Consider the following 23,152-nt stretch of genomic DNA (forward strand, 5'->3'; position numbering starts at 1 on the left):
GGTCACTAAATCTTATAAATATAAACAAAAGAAGTATTTATAACAAAGCATAAGCAAATATTGGAGGTTCTAAATGGAATGACTAATCCTATCACTACAATAATAGTCTAATTAATATGAAATAAAGTTAATAAGTAAGAATGCAAAAAAATAAAAAAATAAAAAAGAATGTTCACAATACTGGAGCAATGCAAAAACATTTAATACACATAAAAAAAGGAACATACAAAATATAAGAAAAAAAAAATCCATTTGAATACAATTGCAAAACCAATAATCAGAATTAGATGTTTAAACAATTATAAAAATCATGCAGGATAAAAAAAATGCAAGATGAAAAATGTTAGAAACATAATAAAAGAAACTCATGACATAAAGTAGGAAAAACAACAATAAGAAAAACTTACAATTTTACGAAAAGCTAAAAATATGTATGAAAAACTAAATATAATTTTCAAATAGAAGAAAGTAGAAAATGAAGAAAAATTCCACTTTTGAATAAAATATGTTAATAAAAAATTATTAAAGAAAACTTAGGGAATTAAGAAGAGGGGCCAAAAAAGTAATTTTATATATAATATCACAAAAGTTTAAAATCCGTGGGACCATGGCCCTTGTAGGCCCCCACTCCCTCCTCCACTTCCTTAACCAATATTCTTTAAAATGATAAAAAAAGTGCTTTAAAAATTTCTAATTATGATTTTTTTCTTACACAAAATTAGCTAGTAATGATTTTTTCCCCTTCACTTAATCATTTATTTAATGCACTGAAATATTAATGATAAATATTCAAAACCACAAGCAACTAATGTCATTCCAATAGCCTCTTAATTCAATACACATGTTGCCTGAATTTTTTTAACTATCAACATTAATGACTAATTTGTTAGTAGAAACTCATTTTACATGTATAAAGTAGGATTATATGGGTAAGACGAGTGTGCATTGGATGAGACTCCAAAAAATCATATAACAAAAATTTAAACTTGAATCTGTCAAAAATAATTTCAAGCCTAAATGATTTAGTAAGACATCACAAATTACGTTTATAAATTGTGTCGTTAATTTTTCACCAATTAATTTGATGTCATAAACTATTATGTTATGAATAGATGAGGAATTAAAAACACAATTTAGTAAAAAATTACACATAAATACTATGTTAGACTCCTGATATATTAAGTCATTGAACTATCAATGTTGTTATTATACATTAATTAAATATATTACTTGACAGTAGAGACTAAACAATAATAAAGAAAAAATTAAAAAACTTTGATCGGTTGAAAATTTAAATTATGAATTTATTTTAACTTTCACATGACATCATTAAGGTTTGAGTCACTTAATCACAATTTTATCTTTAATAAAAAGTGATTAAGTGGATTGAAGGAGTAAGATATTTATACACTATCTTTTATTAGGATTCCATTTATCTAGATTCCACAACTTAAAGATTTATTTGATATTATAATGGATCTGACTTCTCCTGTGTTCCTTTCTTTTTGGTTCTGTTCTTTTCGTATTGTTCCTTACAAATCACATAATTTTAAATTAAATTATAAAATTAAATATTAAAACAAACTAATTGGACATCCAGTGACAATGCGTAGAAGGGAACATTTTCTACTGCAACGGGATTAAGAAGAAAATAGGACAAAAAGAGGTATTAAACATTTAAACCAAAAAAGAAAAATTGCTCAAGCAGTAGAAGGGAACCACCCGTAACTCTATCCATTTGTTTTTTTTTTTTTTTTCTCTCGACCTCTGTTTCAGACACAGTTTATGGTAAGCAATTAAAGTCACAACAATGGCAACAACACCCATTCTCCAATGCGTCTCACATTCTCTCACAAAACTCAACACAGAAGCCCCAAGACACGAACCCAATACAGCTGCACTTGAACCACCTTCATCTTCCATACTTTCTCTCATACCCAAATGCACCTCTCTCAGAGAGCTCAAGCAAATCCAAGCCTACACCATCAAAACCCACCAAAACAACCCCACCGTCCTCACAAAGCTCATAAATTTCTGCACTTCAAACCCCACAATCGCCTCCATGGACCACGCCCACCGCATGTTCGACAAAATTCCCCAACCAGATATTGTTCTTTTCAACACCATGGCACGCGGGTATGCGCGCTTTGATGACCCACTTAGAGCAATTCTTCTGTGTTCTCAGGTGTTATGCTCTGGCCTCCTTCCGGATGACTACACTTTCTCCTCTCTTCTCAAGGCCTGTGCAAGGCTCAAGGCACTTGAAGAAGGTAAACAGCTGCATTGCCTTGCTGTTAAACTAGGGGTCGGTGATAACATGTATGTGTGCCCGACTCTCATTAACATGTACACTGCCTGCAACGACGTGGATGCTGCTAGGAGGGTCTTTGACAAGATTGGTGAACCGTGTGTTGTCGCGTATAATGCGATCATCACGAGCTGTGCGCGGAACAGCCGCCCCAATGAGGCCTTGGCTCTGTTCAGAGAGTTGCAGGAGAGTGGCCTCAAGCCAACTGATGTCACCATGCTCGTTGCGCTTTCATCGTGCGCTTTGCTCGGGGCATTGGACTTGGGGAGGTGGATCCATGAGTATGTCAAGAAGAATGGGTTTGATCAGTATGTTAAGGTGAACACTGCACTTATTGATATGTATGCGAAATGTGGGAGTTTGGATGATGCAGTTTCTGTGTTCAAGGACATGCCTAGGAGAGACACGCAGGCGTGGTCGGCGATGATTGTTGCTTATGCAACACATGGGCATGGCTCCCAAGCCATATCAATGTTGAGGGAAATGAAGAAGGCGAAAGTGCAGCCTGATGAGATAACGTTTTTGGGTATATTGTACGCGTGCAGTCACACTGGATTGGTGGAGGAAGGTTATGAGTACTTCCATAGTATGACTCATGAGTATGGGATTGTTCCGAGTATCAAACATTATGGATGTATGATTGATTTGCTTGGTCGAGCTGGACGCTTGGAAGAAGCCTGTAAGTTCATAGATGAGCTGCCGATCAAGCCGACACCAATTCTGTGGCGGACATTGCTATCTTCTTGTAGCAGTCATGGCAATGTTGAAATGGCAAAGCTAGTAATTCAGAGAATCTTTGAGCTGGATGATTCCCATGGCGGCGATTATGTCATTTTGTCAAACTTGTGTGCAAGAAATGGAAGATGGGATGATGTGAATCACTTGAGGAAAATGATGGTAGACAAAGGAGCACTAAAAGTCCCTGGCTGTAGCTCAATAGAGGTCAACAATGTTGTGCATGAATTCTTCTCCGGGGATGGAGTTCATTCCACTTCGACCATATTGCACCATGCACTTGATGAGTTGGTAAAAGAATTGAAGCTGGCTGGGTATGTGCCTGACACATCTTTGGTCTTTTATGCAGACATAGAGGATGAAGAGAAAGAAATTGTTCTCAGATATCACAGTGAGAAATTGGCCATTACTTATGGTCTTCTGAATACTCCTCCTGGAACAACAATTCGTGTGGTAAAGAACCTTAGAGTCTGTGTGGATTGCCATAATGCTGCTAAATTTATATCATTGATCTTTGGTAGGCAAATTATTCTAAGAGATGTCCAGCGGTTTCATCATTTCAAAGATGGGAAATGCTCCTGTGGGGATTACTGGTAGTGAAATTTGTTGAGTCAATTTTTATTTTTTATTAAAATTTTAAAGAGCTGGTCTATTTATTTCACAAAAGGCTTGTTCCTGAAATGTTGGGAATGGGTCATGGTCATGATTGGCAAATTCGATAAGTGACCAGAGTTACATAATACATGTTTGTACAAATTATTAACTTCTAAGGTTCAGGTTCATTTTCATTTTCATGTAATGTAATTTGTTCATATTGTCTGTATTTTTTGACAAGAAAGTTTGTTGTCGTAAATAAATAAATAAAAAGGCATATTGAACCTTGTGATAGTAGATATATTCTGATGGATCTGAAATTTAAGCAGTAAGTAATTCGATTTAGGTTAAATTAGTTTATTCTTCCTTTAATTTATTTTTTAGGTTCAAATTGATTCTTTAATTTTTTTTATTGAATGTAGTCCTCAATTTTTTAAATTGATTCTGTCGTTCAGATTGGACTAACGATGTTAAGAAATTATATTTTATAATTATTTTAAATCACTTAGTGACGGTTTAAACCCATTATAAAATATTCATTTAGATAGTAGGATCAAATTTAGACCGTATTAGATAATCAAATTGAATTCAAAAAATTACACCTTTTCTCTTCTATCTTTTCTCAAAATACACTATTTTTTCAAAAAATTCTCAAATTGCACCACTTTAATGCAAATCTAAGGAATCGTATATTGTTTTTTTTTAAATTATTAAAATAATATAAATATTATATTATATAAATATATTTTTAATTAGTTTTAAAATTAATTTTTTATTAAAATAATTTTTATAATTTTTTATAAATTTTTTAAGATATATATACAAATAAAGAAAAATGTAAAAATTGGAGAAAATTATAGTATAATTTTTTAGTTACGATGTATGTATTTTTTTTGTTAAATTTATGTGGGTTTGATGTTTTTGTTTTGTTATGTTCGTTAATTAAAAAATGAAAAAATTAATTAGTAGTATTAAAAAAATTAAAAAATACTTTGAAAAAATAATTAATACATCTTTCTTATACAATAGACATAAAATTGATGTCTATTATATAAGAAAGATGCATAAATTATTTTTTCACTATATTTTTTAATTTTTTTTAATATTACTAACTAATTTTCTCATTTTTAATTAACAAACATGATAAAACAAAAACATCAACTACACATAAATTTAACAAAAAAAATTACATATATTGTAACTAAAAAATTATGCTATAATTTTCTCCAATTTTTACATTTTTCTTTATCTGTATATATATCTTAAAAAATTTATAAAAAAAATTATAAAAAATATTTTTAAAACTAATTAAAAATATATTTATATAATATAATATTTATATTGGCTATCATCTTAGTTACCACACTTTTAAATTTTATGTCTGTTATATAAGAAAGATGTATCAATTATTTTTTCAATGTGTTTTTTAATTTATTTTAATACTACTAACTAATTTTCTCATTTTTTTTAATTAATGACCATATCAAAACAAAATCATCAACCACACATAAATTTAACAAAAAAATACATACATCGTAACTAAAAAATTATACTATAATTTTCTCCAATTTTTATATTTTTCTTTATCTGTATATATCTCTTAAAAAATTTATAAAAAATTTATAAAAATTATTTTAATAAAGAAGTATTTTTAAAACCAATTAAAAATATATTTATATAATATAATATTTATATTATTTTAATAATTAAAAAAATCACTATACGGTTCCTTAGATTTGCATCAAAGTGGTGCAATTTGGGAATTTTTTGAAAAAATAGTGTATTTTGAGAGAAGATAGAAGAGACAAGGTGTAGTTTGGAAAAAAAAACGCCAAATTGAACCTAAAAAAAGATAAATAATCAAATCAAACATAAAAAATAAATTAGTGGAAAAAAAGAAATTTAATCATCAATTTATTGTGTAGGTTGCCTTCAACATTACCATTTATGATAAGGTTGTTAACTTTTATAAAATTATCTTAAAAATCATATCAATTATGATATATGATTAAATCATAGTATAAAATTATTTTACATTGTCCATATATTACCATCAACTCTTTTTTTTTTAATAGTAGCAATAAGGATAAAACCTAAGATTTCATAGATAATATTCAAACCTTTATAATTTACTAAGCCGACCTTAATGATTTTTTAAGGATTTATTGATGATAGAGTTGAGTCAATCCCTTTTGACATCTCTATGAGTATATTGTCGAAATGTTAAAAAAAAAAAATTGAACAATAATATGCAAGTTAAATTAATTGATATATAGTAATTTTAAAGATAATAAATAATATATATATATATATATATATATATATGATCTAAAATATTATTCTAATTAACAAAAAAAATTTCTATAAAAATTAAATACAATTTTGTTTTAAAATGAATTACAAATATTCTGTTATATTTAATGTTTATGAAAGAAATTTAAATATTAATATGAAGTTATGGAAAGTCAAAATCTCCTTATTTGAATAACTAATTAAGAAATAAATTAATTTGAATTTGAATTGATTTACCGTATAAATTTATAGTAAATGTCATATATAAGAAAAATACACGACTTTATAAGAAAATATAGTATAATTTGACTATGACTTCATGTAATTTAAGAACGAGTTTTTAAATTTAACTATCGTGTGATGCACGGGTAAATTTGGAAGTTTTTTTATTATTATATAAAAGCTATACTAACAATTTTATTAATTTTCATATTATTAAAATCAATTCAAATGTCCATAATATAGAACTTATTTATTAATAAAAATAGAAGAAGAGCTATAAAAATAGAAAATATTCTCTTCAAGACAAAGAAGCTTGTGTTAAAAAAAATGAAACTACGTAATAAAACCTAAATGAAAATAATAATAAAATTATTTTTTTATAAAAAATCTCATACATTATTTCATTATAATTTTTTGTGGAGATCATTATTTTTTTTTGCAAAATAAATATTGAAACAAAATTAAGAAAATGAATGAAAAAATGTAAATTTAATAACACATACTCAAACGATTAAAAGTCGATACAATATTATACCCATGTTAATTTGAAGATGTCATAAAAGATTTAATTGAAATTGAGAATATTTAAATAATTAAATCCATATTTACTGACTTTCATTGTTTAAAATAAATAAATTAGTGTGAGTTAAATTTGGAATGAAAAAAAAAGGTGGACATCCTTTAACTAGCACGGATACTCTCACTCAACAACTATCTTTTATATAATATATGATCTGGAGGAAGAATTTTTTTTATTATATTAACAATTTTATTAATTTTCATATCATTACAAGAATTAAAATCATTTCAAATGTTTATAATACAGAACTATTTATTAATAAAAATAAAAGAAGAGCTATAAAAATAGAAAATAATTGAATTTAATTAATTTTCAATTCAACCATACAATTATTTTTTTTACAATATTACTCTCTTGAAGACAAATAAGCTTCTATAGATAAACGAAGTACGTAACAAAACCCAAATGACAATAATAATTAAATTATTTTTATCAAAAACAACTCATACATTATTCTATTATAATAATTTTTATGGAGATCATTAACTTTTTGTAAAAGAAATATTGAAACAAAATTAAGCAAATGAATGAAAAAAATGTAAATTTAATAACACACTTAAACGATTAAAAATCGGTACAATATTGTATTCATTTTAATTTTAAGATGTTATAAAAGATTAGTTGAAATTGATAATATTTAAAATTAAATATTTAAATTCATATTTACTGACTTTCATTGTTTAAAATTTGTTTAAAATAAATAAATTCACGTGAGTTAAATTTTGAATAAAAAAAGGCGGACATTCTTTTATGAGCACGTGGCATGTGTATTGACAGTCTTATTCAACAACTTTCTTTTATATAACTAGTATAATAACTCGTACAATGCACGAGATTAAGATTATAATTTATTTTTAAAAAAATTATTATCATTTTAATATATTTTTAAATGATTCTTTTACTTTATATAAATATATATATATATATATATATATATATATATATATATATATATATCAGTAAATATGTATATAAATATTTAACTAACATACTATTAATTTTCATATATATTTAAATAATTCTATATTCACATGTTATATCTTTTTAATTTAAATAAATGTTGTTTCAAAATAAATGTCTTTATAAATGTACTCACATTTATGTGTAACTTAAATATATAGTATTAGTAATGAAAAACATTTAACCCATAGGATTGATGTATTTGGGTAAGTATATGTTACGTTCATATGTAGGAAATGTTTTATATGTAATTTGAATTAGTTTGTTTTCCACCTAATGGTTGGAAGACACATGTGATCTTTAACTCTAAAAAATAAAAAATATTTTAAATTTTAATGGTCAATCTTTCGTTTCATAGAAAATAAATTGCTAACATTAATTTAAAAAATTATTTGTTAACATTTGAAGTTATTGATTACAATTAAAAAATAAGAATAAATTATACTAACTACAATGACTTTTTATGAAATTACACAAATTTTTCTTATTTTATCTATTCCTACACTAACACGTCCCTTAATTGATTGACGACACCTTTTATATATTACACAAAACTTCCTTAATTTTGTAAAAAAAAAAAAAATATTACAGATGAAAGAGATTCTTGCAAATGTTAAAAAGGTAGAATGTTTGTGTACTTTTACAAAACCTCAGGAGTGATGATAGCAACAAGGGACCCATCAATACCACATCATGCATCATCAACCCAACACCATGCATCGAGGTTCCAAAGCCATGCAAAAAACCCGCACGTGTTATCACCAAACCAAAATATCTAGAAGGTTACGTATAAGCAAAAGGGACCCTGCTCAGTACCTTTCCGTTAGAGATGTCGCTGCGTAGGAGGCAAGCACCAAATTAATTAGCTTTCTGTTATAGCAGAAGGGATAATATCTTCTGTAAAACTCTATAAATATAATACTTCGTGAAAGGAATAAGGCAGCGAAAATCATTTTGAACCTTTAGCTTCTTTGCATTTTATCTTTCCCGTAAACACTTAGCTATCAATTGGTCCGACCTACCTCTTCCGCCGGCCACCATACCTAAGCACAACACCAGGCAGACCACGCTCGAATGTCTTGAGGAAGTTGTCGCCCGGCTAACCCAGATCTAAGCCACCTTGACCCAGGGCCAGGCCACTCTCACCCAAAACCACGTTGCCCTTGTCCAAACACAATCCTCCATGAACGCCAAAATGGATTCCATGCTCGAGCACCTTGTGGCGATCACCGTCAACCCTTCGTCCCCTACACAGCCACCTCCGAACACCTTCACCCCATCCACCCACCCCACCAAGCCTCATATGAAGCTCGACGTCCCGCACTTCGACGGCCAGGACCCTATCGGTTGGATTTTCAAAATCTGCCAATTCTTTGATTACCAAGGCCTCCCTGATCATGTGCGCATCACCATGGCTTCGTTCTATATGGATGGCCCAGCACTCTCATGGTACCAATGGATGACCCGTAATAGGTTCATCTTGTCTTGGCTGACACTGTTACAAGCACTGGAGTCGCGTTTTGCTCCAACATTTTATGATGATCCACATGGAGCTCTTTTCAAGCTTCAATAACAAGGTTCCGTGAATGATTACCTCACGGAGTTTGAACGTCTAGCCAACCGCATCGTGGGCCTCACCCCGCCACCGCCAGCGTTGCTGAGCTGTTTTGTTTCAGGATTATACCCAGAGTTGCGACGGGAAGTACAGGCACTTCAGCCACTATCCCTGCCACAGGTTGTTGCGCTTGCCAAGCTCCAGGAGGAAAAGCTTCATGACCGACGACGCCATGGTCGTCCACCAGCTTCCCCTCCCATCTCTCCACTCCCACCGTCCACAGCCCGTCCTTTGGTCAAATGCCTCTCGGCGGCGGAGCTAGCCACACGATGCTACAAAGGCTTATGTTACCACTGCGATGAGAAGTGGGTTGTCGGTCACCGATGCCGTCCCCGCCTTCACTTTCTCATTGCTGATGATGACGCTGATAGCTTTGATACTTCAGCCCCACCCTCACCAGGTGTCGTCAGTGAACCTTTCCACCATCAGGACCAGCTCAACGTCCCACAGATTAGCCTTAATGCGTTAACTGGCATGCCGACACCCAAAATGTTCCGCATCTATGGCACTATAGCTCGCCACCAAGTCATGATTCTTGTTGACGGCGGCAGCACGCATAATTTCATTCAGGCCAGACTCGCCGTTTTCCTGCACCTCGATCAAGTTCCCACCGCCACAATGCGTGTCATGATCGGCAAAAACATCACTATTGACTGCGATACCAAATGCCCTTTAGTCCCTATTCTCATCCAGGGCCACTCCTTCTCGGTTGACCTATATCAGTTGCCCATCGGTGGCGCGGACATCGTCCTGGGAGTACAGTGGTTCAAGCTTCTTGGACCGGTCACCACTGACTATGCCTCATTGACTATGAGCTTCAATTACTTGAAGCAACCCATTTCCCTGCATGCTGACATTCCTTTGTGCCCGAGTTTGGCTTCGGCCCAACAACAAAAGCGGTTCTCCCAAACCCATGGTATATCCGCTTTATATCACTTAACCCATATTCCCGACCCGGCCCACCCTGCCAATCCCGTTACAACCCCACCCACTTCCTCTTCCCACCCAGCCCTGGCTCATCTTCTTCGTCGTTACGAAGCCATTTTCCAAGAACCACACCAGCTCCCACCTCCCCGCAACATCACTCATCGCATTCATCTTTTGCTAAACACGAACCCCGTGAACGTCAAGCCTTATCGCTGCCCATACTCCTAGAAGAATGAGCTCGAACGCCAGGTGACTACGATGTTAGAAGCCGACATGATCAGACCCAGCCACAACCCATTTTCCTCGCCGGTGTTACTCATCAAGAAGAAGGACGACAACTGGAGATGTTGTGTCAACTACCGAGCCCTCAACGCCGTCACCATCAAAGATCATTTCCCCATGCCAATGATCAATGAGTTACTGGACGAGATCAGTCATGCCTCATGGTTCTCCAAGCTGGATCTCTGGCAAGGGTTCCACCATATTCGCATGCACGACGAGGATATACCAAAAACAGCTTTCTGCACTCATCAAGGCCACTATGAGTTCATGGTAATGCCTTTCGGCTTGTCCAATGCCCCCTCCACTTTTCAGGCAACCATGAATGACCTTCTCAGATCATTCCTCCAGAAGTTTGTAGCTGTCTTCTTCGACGATATCCTTGTTTACAGCTCCTCCTTCCCCACTCACCTGGACCACTTGGAAGCAGTCTTTTCCACACTTCTAAAGGATTCGTTCTTCCTTCGCCGTTCCAAATGCATCATCACGGAACAATGTTTGAACTATCTCGGACATATCATATCACCGCAGGGTGTGGCACCTGACTCAGAGAAGATCCAGGCAATGACACAGTGGCCTATACCAATGTCTACCTTTGATCTCCAAAGTTTCCTTGTCCTTACTGGCTTCTATCGGAAATTCATCAAGAACTATGCCACCACCGCCGTGCCATTAACGATACTATTATGTAAGGATAAGTTCTCGTGGAGCCCCGAGGCACAAGCAACTTTCCAACAATTGAAGTATTTGATGACTCAAGCACCAATTTAGCTACGTCGGACTTTACGGTGCCCTTCACATTGGAGATGGACGCCTCCGGCACAACTATCGAAGTCGTCTTACTCCAACAATCATGACCCATAGCTTTCTTCAGTAAACAACTATGCCTGCGCCTACAGAAAGCCTCTACCTACATCCGAGAGCTTCACGCCATAACCTTGGCCGTGCACAAGTGGCGCCACTATCTTTTAGGTCATCCTTTTGTCATCATGACGAACCACTGGAGTTTAAAAGAGCTCATGGCACAGGTCATACAAACTCCTGAGCAACAGATTTACCTCTCCAAACTCCTTGGTTACGACTACACCATCCGCTACAAGCCTGAGTCATCGAATGTCGTTGCAGATGCCTTGTCCTAAATTCTGACAACCCCACCCTCCCTTCTCATTCTTTTAGTCCCACATAATCTTGTCTGGAACCAACTCAAGCAGACGCTTATGCAGGATCAAGCATACCAGGACTTCCTTCACCAAGTCCAGGCTTGTCCTACCAATCATCCAAGCTTCACCTGTAAACATAACATGCTTTTCTTCAAGGACAAGCTTTGGTTGCCTGCCGGTCACGACCTTTCGAAGGTGCTCATGGATGAGTTCCACCAAACACCCTTCGGGGGCCATATGGGTGTTACTAAAACTCTCCATCATATACAACAACACTTCTCTTGGCCACACATGTGAGAAGATATTCGAAGTTACGTTGCTCGGTGCATCACTTGCCAACAGGTTAAGTATGAGACTCGTAAACCTGTCGAACTCTTGCAACACTCCTACAATTCTTCCATTCACAGTGGCACGGGTTTTTCCCCATTCGAGGTTACCTTCGGCAAGCTACCTCCTACACTTCCACTATACTCTTCAGGTGCATCATCCGTAGAAGCAGTTGATACATTGTTAACATCGCGGATCGCTATTCACACCACTCTTCAGCGCCGCCTGCAAAAATACCAGGCGACACATGAAACACATGGCTGACAATCATCGTCTTGACCTCCAATTCGCAGTGGGCGACTGGGTATATGTCAAGCTTCGTCCATATCGCCAAACATCCGTCCAACCAACCTATTCCAAGCTGTCCAAGAAGTTCTACGGCGCTTTCCAAATCCTAGATCGCATCAGCGCCGTCGTTTACCGCCTCCAGTTGCTAGATAACTCCAGGATACATAATGTTTTCCATGTGTCTTTACTCAAACCTCACCACAACACCATTCCGACGGAAAACCAAGCACTTCCACCCTTCAGCTTCGACAACCACCCTATTGTTTACCCTTTGCACATTCTGGATTGGAAAACCGATAACATTGTTGACCCTCCAATCCAACAAGCTTTGGTGCAATGGCACAGCTTGCCACTGGAAGATGCAACGTGAGAACGATGGTCCGAGTTGAAAGCTGCTTACGACCTTGAGGACAAGGTCTATTTTCAGGGGGAGGGTATTGATAGCAACAAGGGACTCATCAATACCACATCATGCATCATCAACCCAACACCATGCATCGAGGATCCAAAGTCATGCAACAAACCCGCACGTGTTATCACCAAACCAAAATATCTAGAAGATTACGTATAAGCAAAAGGGACCCAACTTAGTGCCTTTCCGTTAGAGATGTCGCTACGTAGGAGACAAGCACCATTAATTAGCTTTCTATTGTAACATAAGGGATAATATCTTCGGTAAAACTCTATAAATATAATACTTTGTGAAAGGAATAAGACAGCGAAAATCATTTTGAACCTTTAGCTTCTTTGCATTTTATCTTTCCCGTAAACACTTAGCTATCAAGTGATTAATGTAATTTATTCAAACTCAAAAAATAAAAATGAATACAAAAGATAAGATGATTTTGTATAATAATTTCCTTGAATTTATTTCTTTTCAGTTAATAACATCTATAATGGCAACAACCTTTTTAGGTTTCCACTTGTCTATAAATATCTTTATCTCTCAACTATACATGATAAGTCAACTACTTGATAACTAATTAATCTGATGTTACCCATGCCATAACTAATTATGTACCCCTCAATTGCACACTTTTATTCTTTATTTAACTTTCTTTCTTTTTATTTTATTTATGTTTTATTAACAAATATGTTGAGAGACACGAACCTCTCTTTTCACTATATATTGCTAAACAAAAAAAATATATAAATATAACCAATACAATTATGTATTAAAACTAAAGTTTATTTTTCCATCTTATCATAAATTTATGCTTTTATTGAATATGTATTATTAAATCCATGACCGAAGTTACAGTAAGTAGTCCCGCCTGGTATCGGTTTCCCCGCCCCGCCTTGTCCCTACACAAAACATGTTTCAAAAAAAAAAAAAAACATTGTGTGTAGGCGCCATATCCATTGTATAAATATGATATTATGGCAAAAAAAACACATTTTTTTTCCATTGTATATTGATTGTATGAATTATTTTTATTTTTTTTTCATTTTAAAATTTCCTATTCACACCTATATATCATATATTATATAAACAATGAAAGTCAATAAATATGAATTTAATTATTTAATTTTAAATATTCTCAATTTCAATTAAATATTTTAAAATTAAATAATTAAATTCATATTCACTTACTTTCGTTGTTATATAATTTTATGATATATAGGCGTGAATTGGAAATTTTAAAATGAAAAAAAATTAAAAATAATTGAAGTTGAGATTTCACAGTAAAATCATCTTTAATGTAAAAGGAAACCTAAAAATACTAATAATTTCAAAACTTTTAAAATGAAGTTAAATGCTAAATAATAGCAAAATTACGCGTAAAAAATTGTTTTACATTTAAGAATGGAGATTCTTATATAATATAAGTGTTAATGGTTTACGTTTGACCGTAAAGATTCATATTCTATCTAAAGATTGAAATTTTATTTTTATGAGACCATATATCTCGATGGTAAGTAATCCTCTTATAAAAATGATTTTACAGGGTGTAACATTATCTTTTAAAAAATAATAAAATACTTTCAAACCCAAAATAAATCAAATTAATAATTTTTTTTAAAAAAAGTGAGTCGTGTCACTAGTATTCTGCAGCAGATACACACACACAAAAAAGTATTATGCAGCAGTTAGGAACGTAAACAATAGAATAGACTATTAAACTGTCACGGCTGTTACTAATCTGAATCAGTGTTTGTTTTTGAGTTCTAGTGTTACATATGTAATATGTAACTACATCAAATAATTGGAAGGAGAATTTGTCTTGTCCAAACAAATTAGTTTCTTGGAGAAGATACATGTAATCTATAAAATAAAAAGTATAACATAGACTAATTAATACAAAAAGACATAAAGAGAACGAGTATATACTGTTCTGATACCATGCCTTAGTTTGTAACCTTCCATTTCTGTCTATAAATTCATCTATTCCCTATATCATTCCATAATTGTGGCATCCACTCAAAGTTAAAAGCACAAAAATCACACTCCTTAATCATCCCATCAATTCCTCCCCCCGAGAAGAAAAGAGGGGACAAAATGGAGTTGAAGGAATCCATTTTGATTAAGCTTCTGCTGCTGCTACCCTTTTTCTCGGTTCTATGTGCTTCACCGGACTTCAATTTCTTCTACTTTGTTCAGCAGGTAATATATGATTTCATTGAAAGATCATGCTTTGTGTTATAAAAAATAATTATCTCATTGGAATGCGATTTGCATTTTGCAGTGGCCAGGATCATACTGTGACACACAGAAGAGTTGTTGCTACCCCACAACTGGGAAGCCTGCAGCAGATTTTGGCATTCATGGTCTGTGGCCTAATTACAATGATGGCACATACCCATCTAACTGTGATCCTAACAACCCTTTCAATCCATCTGGGGTACTTCATTCTGCACCAATTGAATTTTTCCATTTGTTCTTGTATAGCCTCCAAAATTGTCCTTTTATTAACCTTGCCATTCTCATATCTCAACTTATTCATTTACAAATCAAATGATTGATGATGCATCTTGTCCATAATTTGTTAATATGTATATAATAAAGGATAAAATGTGTTTAAGTCCATGTATTTTCGATAAATATTGATAATAGTCTCGATACTTTAACTTTGGTCAATTTGGTCTCTTTATTTTAGAAAAACAGTGGTTTTTGTTCTTAATCATCACAAACGGTTTTCACTATTAAGAGGGACAAAAACCACTTTTTTTTTTTTTTTTTGTAAAATTCGTGGACTATATTGATCAAAGTTGAATTCTGAATTCTATAATCAAAAGTCATCCATAGTACAGGGGACTAATCCCTTGACCATGCAATACCCCTTATATCTCCCACTTTATCCAATCATAAATTATGTAAGTTGCAAGAAGGACTTTTTCCCCTTATATCTCCCACTTTATCCAATAATAAATTATGTCAGTTGCAAGAAGGACCTTTTTCTATCTTGTTTATTACATTTGAATCAAAAGGACTTATGGCTTTCTATCTTGTTTATTACATTTGAATCAAGAGGACTTATGGCTCCATAATGATTGTATCCAATTTAAAAGTCACAAAATTTGTTTGCCATCCCCTCAAAAGACAAACGCTTTCTGATTTTTTAACTTTTTTTAAATGTCATTTTTATATTGAGGAACAAAAGGTGATGTCCATCCCTTACTAGATAAACCTGTCTACCTTTTCTATGGGGGAAATCACCAAATAACAGAATATCTTAAGAACATTATATATTGTTAGAGGCCTCTATTATTTGTATGGGTCTTTATGGAAACTTTTTTCAAGTTTATCGTAACGTTCAAATTAGATGGTCATGCAATCATGCCATAACTGCTACGTAGGGAAAGCCTAAATAAATAAATAAAATACTTCTAAACCTCAAATCATAATCTCAACTACATATTTTAATCCTGAAAAGTATTCTGTCTCTGATGATTAATTTGCCACTAATTTGTCTTTATATATGATGACAGATTTCTGATCTCACTAGCAGTTTGCAAAGTAATTGGCCCACACTGGCATGCCCAAGCAGCGATGGGATAACATTCTGGACCCATGAATGGGACAAACATGGCACTTGTTCAGAGTCAGTCCTTAAGCAGCATGACTATTTTGAAGCAGCTCTCAACCTTAGACAAAAAGCCAACCTCCTCCAAGCTCTTACAAATGCAGGTACATATTAAAACTTTGTTAATTTAACACGGGTTGATTTAACTTAACTAGGAATCTTGGATTGTCTTGTGTGTTTGGATATGAGTCTTAATATACAGTTATGTTATATTCACGACTAAAACAAGATTGTTTCTCATGTATGGTCTAGACAAAAAAAAAAAAAAAAAACTATTAATATAAATATTTATAATGCATGTCTATTAAACTCTAAAGCATTTAGAGTTTAAAACATTTTTTACACATACATTCAGAATTTACTTTATTGTTTCATCATGTTAATAAATAAAATAATGTGATGAAGTGATCAAATCTTACTAGACTTCTAATCACTAAATTAAACTCATCTTAACCCACTAGAATCGGCCTAGTTAGTGGTAAATAGATGTATGAGAACTTAAGTTTGATTCTTATTTATTTATTTATGCAATATGATTTTACTAAATCAATCATTGTGAAACATGCATTGTGTGTTGCCAGGAATACAACCAGATGGGCAATCCTACAGCTTGAGTGACATCAAAGAGGCTATAAAGAATGGAATTGGGTATGCTCCATTCATTGAGTGCAATGTGGACTCATCCGGCAACAGCCAGCTATACCAAGTTTACTTGTGTGTGAACACTTCTGGGTCAGACTTCATGGAGTGCCCTGTGTTCCCCAGGAGCAAATGTGGCTCAGACATTGAGTTCCCATCTTTTTAGTTTCTAAGACAATGTTTATTCCAGTTAATTTACTGATATTTTAATGTGTGTTGTTGTCCTTTAATTTTCATAACCAATCATAGTAATCATGTGAAAGTGCTTAATTCAACAAAATGGTGTATACAATTATAGCCAACAATAGTGCAAATTCTTTTTCCAAGTTGAGTTAAAATATGCAGCTGAGGACCAATGGGAATAAGTCCTAACAATTGATTTTATCTTTTCCAAGGTTTTAAATTGAGTTTGCAGTTTTGCGACCACGTTAAGGTTGTCGTGATTACAGGTGTCACGGATTTTACGATGAATGCGTCATTTAATTTGTATGATTATATAATTCACAATAACCTATAATTAATCATTTAATTTGATTCTGATTCTAAACTATTTTAAATTAATTCCTTCCATTTCACATCTAATTAATAAATTTTGCACTCAATAATCAATTCCCACTAATTTGTCACCCAATTAATTGATGTCCTACTCACTCAATTAATTCATTTCTGCAAGTTTTTTTTAACCTACTCCCTTCTCTCAACTCTCGTGTCCTTAATTTTTTTTAGTATCCGAACAAAATATTGACCAGTCTTGATATGTTAATTTTTAAGTTTCCGTTAAGTGTTGTTGTTAATTGATAACATGACAACCTTTTGAGAGTGTTGCATTTTTTATTTTTCAATTTTGCAGTGATTCAAAATCGTCAAAAAATAATTCTTGGCTTTTTTTGAAAGGTATCAAACGATATCTAATGGCTAAAATCGCTAAAAAATACTTCTTATAGGAACTCATGACTCTTTCTTTAAATCAACATGTGAAGGTTTCTCATAGGTGATAGATATCATTTTAACAACTAAATTAGATTATAATGAAGTGGTTGTAATTTTTATAACGAATTTTCTAACCCGGGCAAATATGCATAAAATTATTAACTATGCACTTTCAACCAACTTTAATGAGCTAATTCTTTAAAAAAGCAATAATTTCTCTCTTATTTATTCTTTGAACTAAATTCAATGTAACACACACGGTAGAGCCACATACGTACCAAAAAATGTAACTTAGTTTTAGTTTACTTTATTTTTTTAATCAGCAAAATGATATTTGTATTTATATGTAAAGACACGATGGGTGCCAGAGCCATTTACAAATTGTGCTATAGGTACAAGGTTTCCCCATATTAACATAAGACACATATTAATATGACATAACCAAGACCAATAAGCCATCACCAAAAAACCAGAAATACACGACCATGTATTTTCATCAACAGACCAATGGTTAGTGGATTGACTCACGCACTGTTATGCCAATTCCAAAACCTGCCAACAAAAATTAAGATACCAAGCACATGCCCCATGCAAAACAGCACATCCCAAGTGAGGGCCACCCGTAACAAAATCAAGGTGTGAACCATTCACAAATTGGCAGAACCAGTTGAAGAATACCAATTAATAGCCACTCCATTAATTCATCGCAACACATACTAGTTCCCTGTATGCAAACCAAAAGTTAATATGCATTGTAACTAAACCTCTCCATGCATGCATAGACTTTATTTCCATCCACTGCTAAAAAAGGTGCATTCTACGATAGCAAAATTACGACCGTTCTCCAAGAACTATCTTAATTCAATTGCAGTGACAGTTTTGTAATATGAATAACTTCAACAAAAACGGTTGTATAAAAATTGTATTAGAAATCTGTGTTTCACAACGGGTTTTTGTAAAACCGTCCTAGTATCATTTCTCTTCCAGCAATTATAAATTGAAGGGTGCGTGTAGCTCAGTGAACTCACAGCAAAGAGAAACCCTAAAATTTCTTTGTCGTGATGGAGATGCATCGATGATGACGTCGACCTCGACTCGACCAACGAACCAACGACTTGAAGAAGGTGGCTCATTCTTCTTCAGATCTAATCAAAGAAATAAATGGGGGAAGCGTTGTAACTATCACGCGCGAAAGGACACGAAGGAGAGGATGGCGGGCGTGGAGTACCTCACCAACTTCTAGAAGCTTCCAAAAAGAGGGTATCATCTTCCCAGCGAGCACTGAGCAGCAGTTGCAGGGAAATAAAAGTCGTGTCAGTGAGCGTCGCATTCACGACGATGGCAAAGATGGTGATACTTTATCGTCGCATTCACGGCAATGGTGATCGTGGCATGTTGAGCAAGTCAAAGAAGAAGCAAGGGCTCAAGCGTTGCTGGCTTCTGCTTAAACCCCAACACACCACCATTTTCGATGTTGCGTCTCATCTACTCAACACTTTCCGCCTCCACTACACCTGTCCCCATGGCATCGTCCTATAGGAAATCACGAATCAAATTCGCATATCTTGATTTTATGATTCGATTAGTTTATTGAGCTATTGAGTATATTGATTTGACAATTGAAATTTTGGATAACTATGGTGATTTTGTTTTTTTTTTGGGATTTTAATGCAGATGGATGGCTTTGTTTTGCCATCTTTTGATTCCACTTTTTGAAGGATAAGGACATTGTTTGGTGATCCCTAGGACGATAATGTAGTTTTTAAGAAACTTTTTCACCCAAATCTCAAGCTTTTAATTGTTACTAAAGGTTCACAGGGTTGCAGACATTACACCAAGGTATGCTTACCATAACCATTTGACTATGATGTCACCCATCTCATTGGAATCACAATTTATCTTTTCGTCTTTGGTATCTTTTGTGGGTGGGTGTGTGCTACTATGCTTGTATGTACGTACAGTCATGAACAAATATCATATTTACCTCACTCAAGCCCTAATTAAGGCTTGGGCTTAAGCGAGGGCCTCTAGTGAATCCAAGTTTGCTCTCTAACTTGGCTTGCTTAAACCTTATCTTGCTCAAGCTTAAGCGAGTTCAACCACATCCACTATCTTTGTGATTCTTCTCACTCAAGCACTCATAATGACTTGCTTGAGAAAGACATCTTAGTGTCTCCTCATTTTGATTTTAGCTTGTTTGGCTTAAGTGCACAACATGCCATGCTTAAGTGAGAATGACTCAGTTTCTTCAACTAACTTAAATTGATGCAAAAACTCTACATAAACATAAAAAGTCCTAAAAACTTAAATTCTGAAGTTCCCGTGTCATTATTCACAATTCACTCTAATCTTAAGGTAAAACAAGACTCAATGTATACAAAATTTTAGATAATCATCTCAAATTATATGTGAAATTAAGGTATATTTAGCGATTATCAAAGCCCGCAGAATCATTCTAACACATCTCCCTCTCTTAGAACACGAGATACCCCTATGTTGCAAGAAGTGCATTTGAGTTGCGCCTGCCAGTGTTGTAATATTACCTAGCCATCCACAGCAAGCGCTCCAAACCTGATGGATATATATACAATTAAACAACACATGATCACTGGATTCATCCTATAAGTGACACAAGGGGCAAAAAGTTGTCAGTAATGTTACCCCTCTCCTTACCAAATTTGACTTAGAAGGTAAACCATTGTGCAAGATTCTCCAAATGAAACATTGTACATTGGAGGAATTTGTAGGCACCATATATCAAAGAACATTTTTTAACTTTCACATCCCTTTCTAAGATCACTAATGGACGAATATGCATAATTTATCCAATATTGTCCATTTTTTTCATCAAGCCATAACCACCCATCTTGCAAATTGCTATTTAAATTTATAGCATCCTACTTTTGTTTTAAATTTTCTTTCAAGGCCTCCTCCCACATCAAACTGAGCCTCCTCCATTGTAGATCCTTGACCACACTTCATTTTTCCACCTTCCCATATTATGAATTGTTTCTTGTTGTTGCAAAGATAGACCAAATAACCTAGGGACCACACTTCATTTTTCCACCTTCCCATATTATGAATTGTTTCTTGTTGTTGCAAAGATAGACCAAATAACCTAGGGTATAAACGTGCTAAATTGTCTTCCTTTACCCATTTATCTTTCCAAAACCTTGTCTTCCCCCTATCCTCAATCTTCCACTTACAACGAGAATCAAACCAAGTAGAAGAGTCTGGCCACCACAAATATTACATAAATCTCACCACCAAATGGAAGAGTTGTTTTGACACATTTCCATCTACTAGCCCCTCCACCCTATGATTTGACTCTTAAGATTTAACCCACAATGTTTCCTCTTGGTTAAATAGATTCCATCTCCACTTGCACAAAAGTACGTTATTAAAAGCCCTCAAATTCTTTACCCCTAAACCCCATGTGTCTTGGGCCAACAAACTTTTTTCCAACTAACCTAACAAATTTCTTATTCTCATCCCCCTCCCCCCTCTTAAGAATTTTTTTTTTTTGCAACCTCTTAATTGTTTTTCACAGTCCTAGGAATTTTAAAAAAGACTTGAAGAACAAAGGAAGAGAAGATATTACCGCGAGAGATAGATCTATGCTTCCAAGAGTTCAACCTCCTAACAACTTTATCCACAATAGGCTTCCAAGTTTCCTCTTTTCTTGGATTAGCTCCAATAGGTATGCCAAAGTAGACAAAATGACAATTTGGTTATCTCACAATTCATCAATGTAGCAAAAATCTCCAAGGTTTCTCCATCAACCCCCAATGCTTCTAAAAATCTTTAATGGAAGTCACTTTGAGACCTGGAATGAGTTCAAAACATCTCAACATGCTCTTTATGGTAAGCACGTTGGCAAAGGTAGTTTCCCCAAAGAAAAGAGTAGCATCTGCAGATTAAAAGAGATTGACTTCAACCTTTTGTTTAACCTCCAAGAAGCATGAATAATATTATTTTCAATAACTTGCCTCATCATCCCACTAAGTCCTTTAACAACTATATTGAACAAAAAATGAGCCAGTGGATCCCCTTGACACAATCCCAATCCCCTGTTGATCATGAATTCCAAGGTTGGGCTATTATTCACCAACATCAAAATTGATAGATAAATTATATCTTCTTTATGTTTTGTACAGAACCTTCTAATGATATAAATTGTATTAGATGAATACATTCTTATATTTCATTCTTGTGTAAGGATATGTTTATAGCTTCTACATTATATTATTATATTTAAAAATTCAATAAATTTAAGGCTGGACGGTAGGGGATGGATTGGGTTTAAGGTGTCAACTTAGTTGGAATGCTTATCTTAATTTATGATATTGTTTCATGTCATTTTTTTTTTTAAAAAAAAAAATATTTAAAATTTCGAGGTTCCTAAATTTTTGACTAATCACAATAATACCCTCTAGATGTTACAAGAGAAAGAATGTTGCACTAAAAAGAAAAAATTGCTTCATTTAAAGTAAAAGAAATTTATGTAACTCTTTTTGAACGTTGGGAATAAAAATGCTCTATAAAATATTATAGCAATTATAGCAAGAGTCAGTAAAAAAAAATCTATTTTATTAACTTTTATCCATCATGCATTAAATTTTTACAAACTAATATTCATTTACAATAACAAATTATAGTTCAAAAATGAGTTTTGTAATTCGTTAATTACTTTATTCAGTTTTTGTGACTAAATAATTAACGCTGAAAACAAATTGTGTTGTAGTGTCTCGCAAGTTATTCCTTCTAGATCTGGATCCATAGCTTCTAACATGAGACTCGGAACATACGCATATGGTTCATGGTTGTTACCTGGCATATGAACACGGAAGCATTCAATTGAAACACGTCAATGTCTATCAATTAAACCAACTATACTTGATATCATTTCAACTAAAATTAGTTGATACTCCATCTTTGTTGCTATATATATATATATATATATATATATATATATATATATATATATATATATATATATATATATATATATATATATATATATATATATTTCCATTTCATATATAAATAAAAAATAATTAATTTTATATTATTTAAAAAAATTAATTGATATTATTTAATTTTACTAATTTTAAGTGAAATTATTCTTAAAATATTTTTAATTAAAACTTGCTATTATGAATAAAGAGTCATTAAATAGTTATAATTAAATAAAAAATATTTTAAAAGTAATATATAAAATTAGTTAAATTTACTTATATTTGAGTTAAGATACAATGTAACTTTTTTTAT

At 33.3% G+C, this 23,152-nt stretch overlaps 2 protein-coding genes across 2 annotated transcripts; both read left to right on the forward strand.

Moving 5' to 3' along the window:
* The first annotated feature begins 1,642 nt into the window (after positions 1 to 1,642).
* LOC114411287 (pentatricopeptide repeat-containing protein At2g02980, chloroplastic) lies at positions 1,643 to 3,934 on the forward strand. The gene has a single exon (XM_028375014.1). The coding sequence runs from the start codon at positions 1,811 to 1,813 to the stop codon at positions 3,638 to 3,640; it is 1,830 nt and encodes a 609-aa protein (XP_028230815.1). The 5' UTR covers positions 1,643 to 1,810; the 3' UTR covers positions 3,641 to 3,934.
* A 10,780-nt stretch (positions 3,935 to 14,714) lies between these two features.
* On the forward strand, positions 14,715 to 17,221 carry LOC114401943 (ribonuclease 1-like). The gene is made up of 4 exons (XM_028364532.1): positions 14,715 to 14,892; positions 14,975 to 15,130; positions 16,218 to 16,416; positions 16,894 to 17,221. The coding sequence occupies exons 1-4, from the start codon at positions 14,788 to 14,790 to the stop codon at positions 17,115 to 17,117; spliced, it is 684 nt and encodes a 227-aa protein (XP_028220333.1). The 5' UTR covers positions 14,715 to 14,787; the 3' UTR covers positions 17,118 to 17,221.
* Positions 17,222 to 23,152: the final 5,931 nt, after the last annotated feature.

Source organism: Glycine soja, chromosome 1 (genome assembly GCF_004193775.1).
Source record: "Glycine soja cultivar W05 chromosome 1, ASM419377v2, whole genome shotgun sequence".
Lineage (NCBI taxonomy): Eukaryota > Viridiplantae > Streptophyta > Magnoliopsida > Fabales > Fabaceae > Glycine > Glycine soja.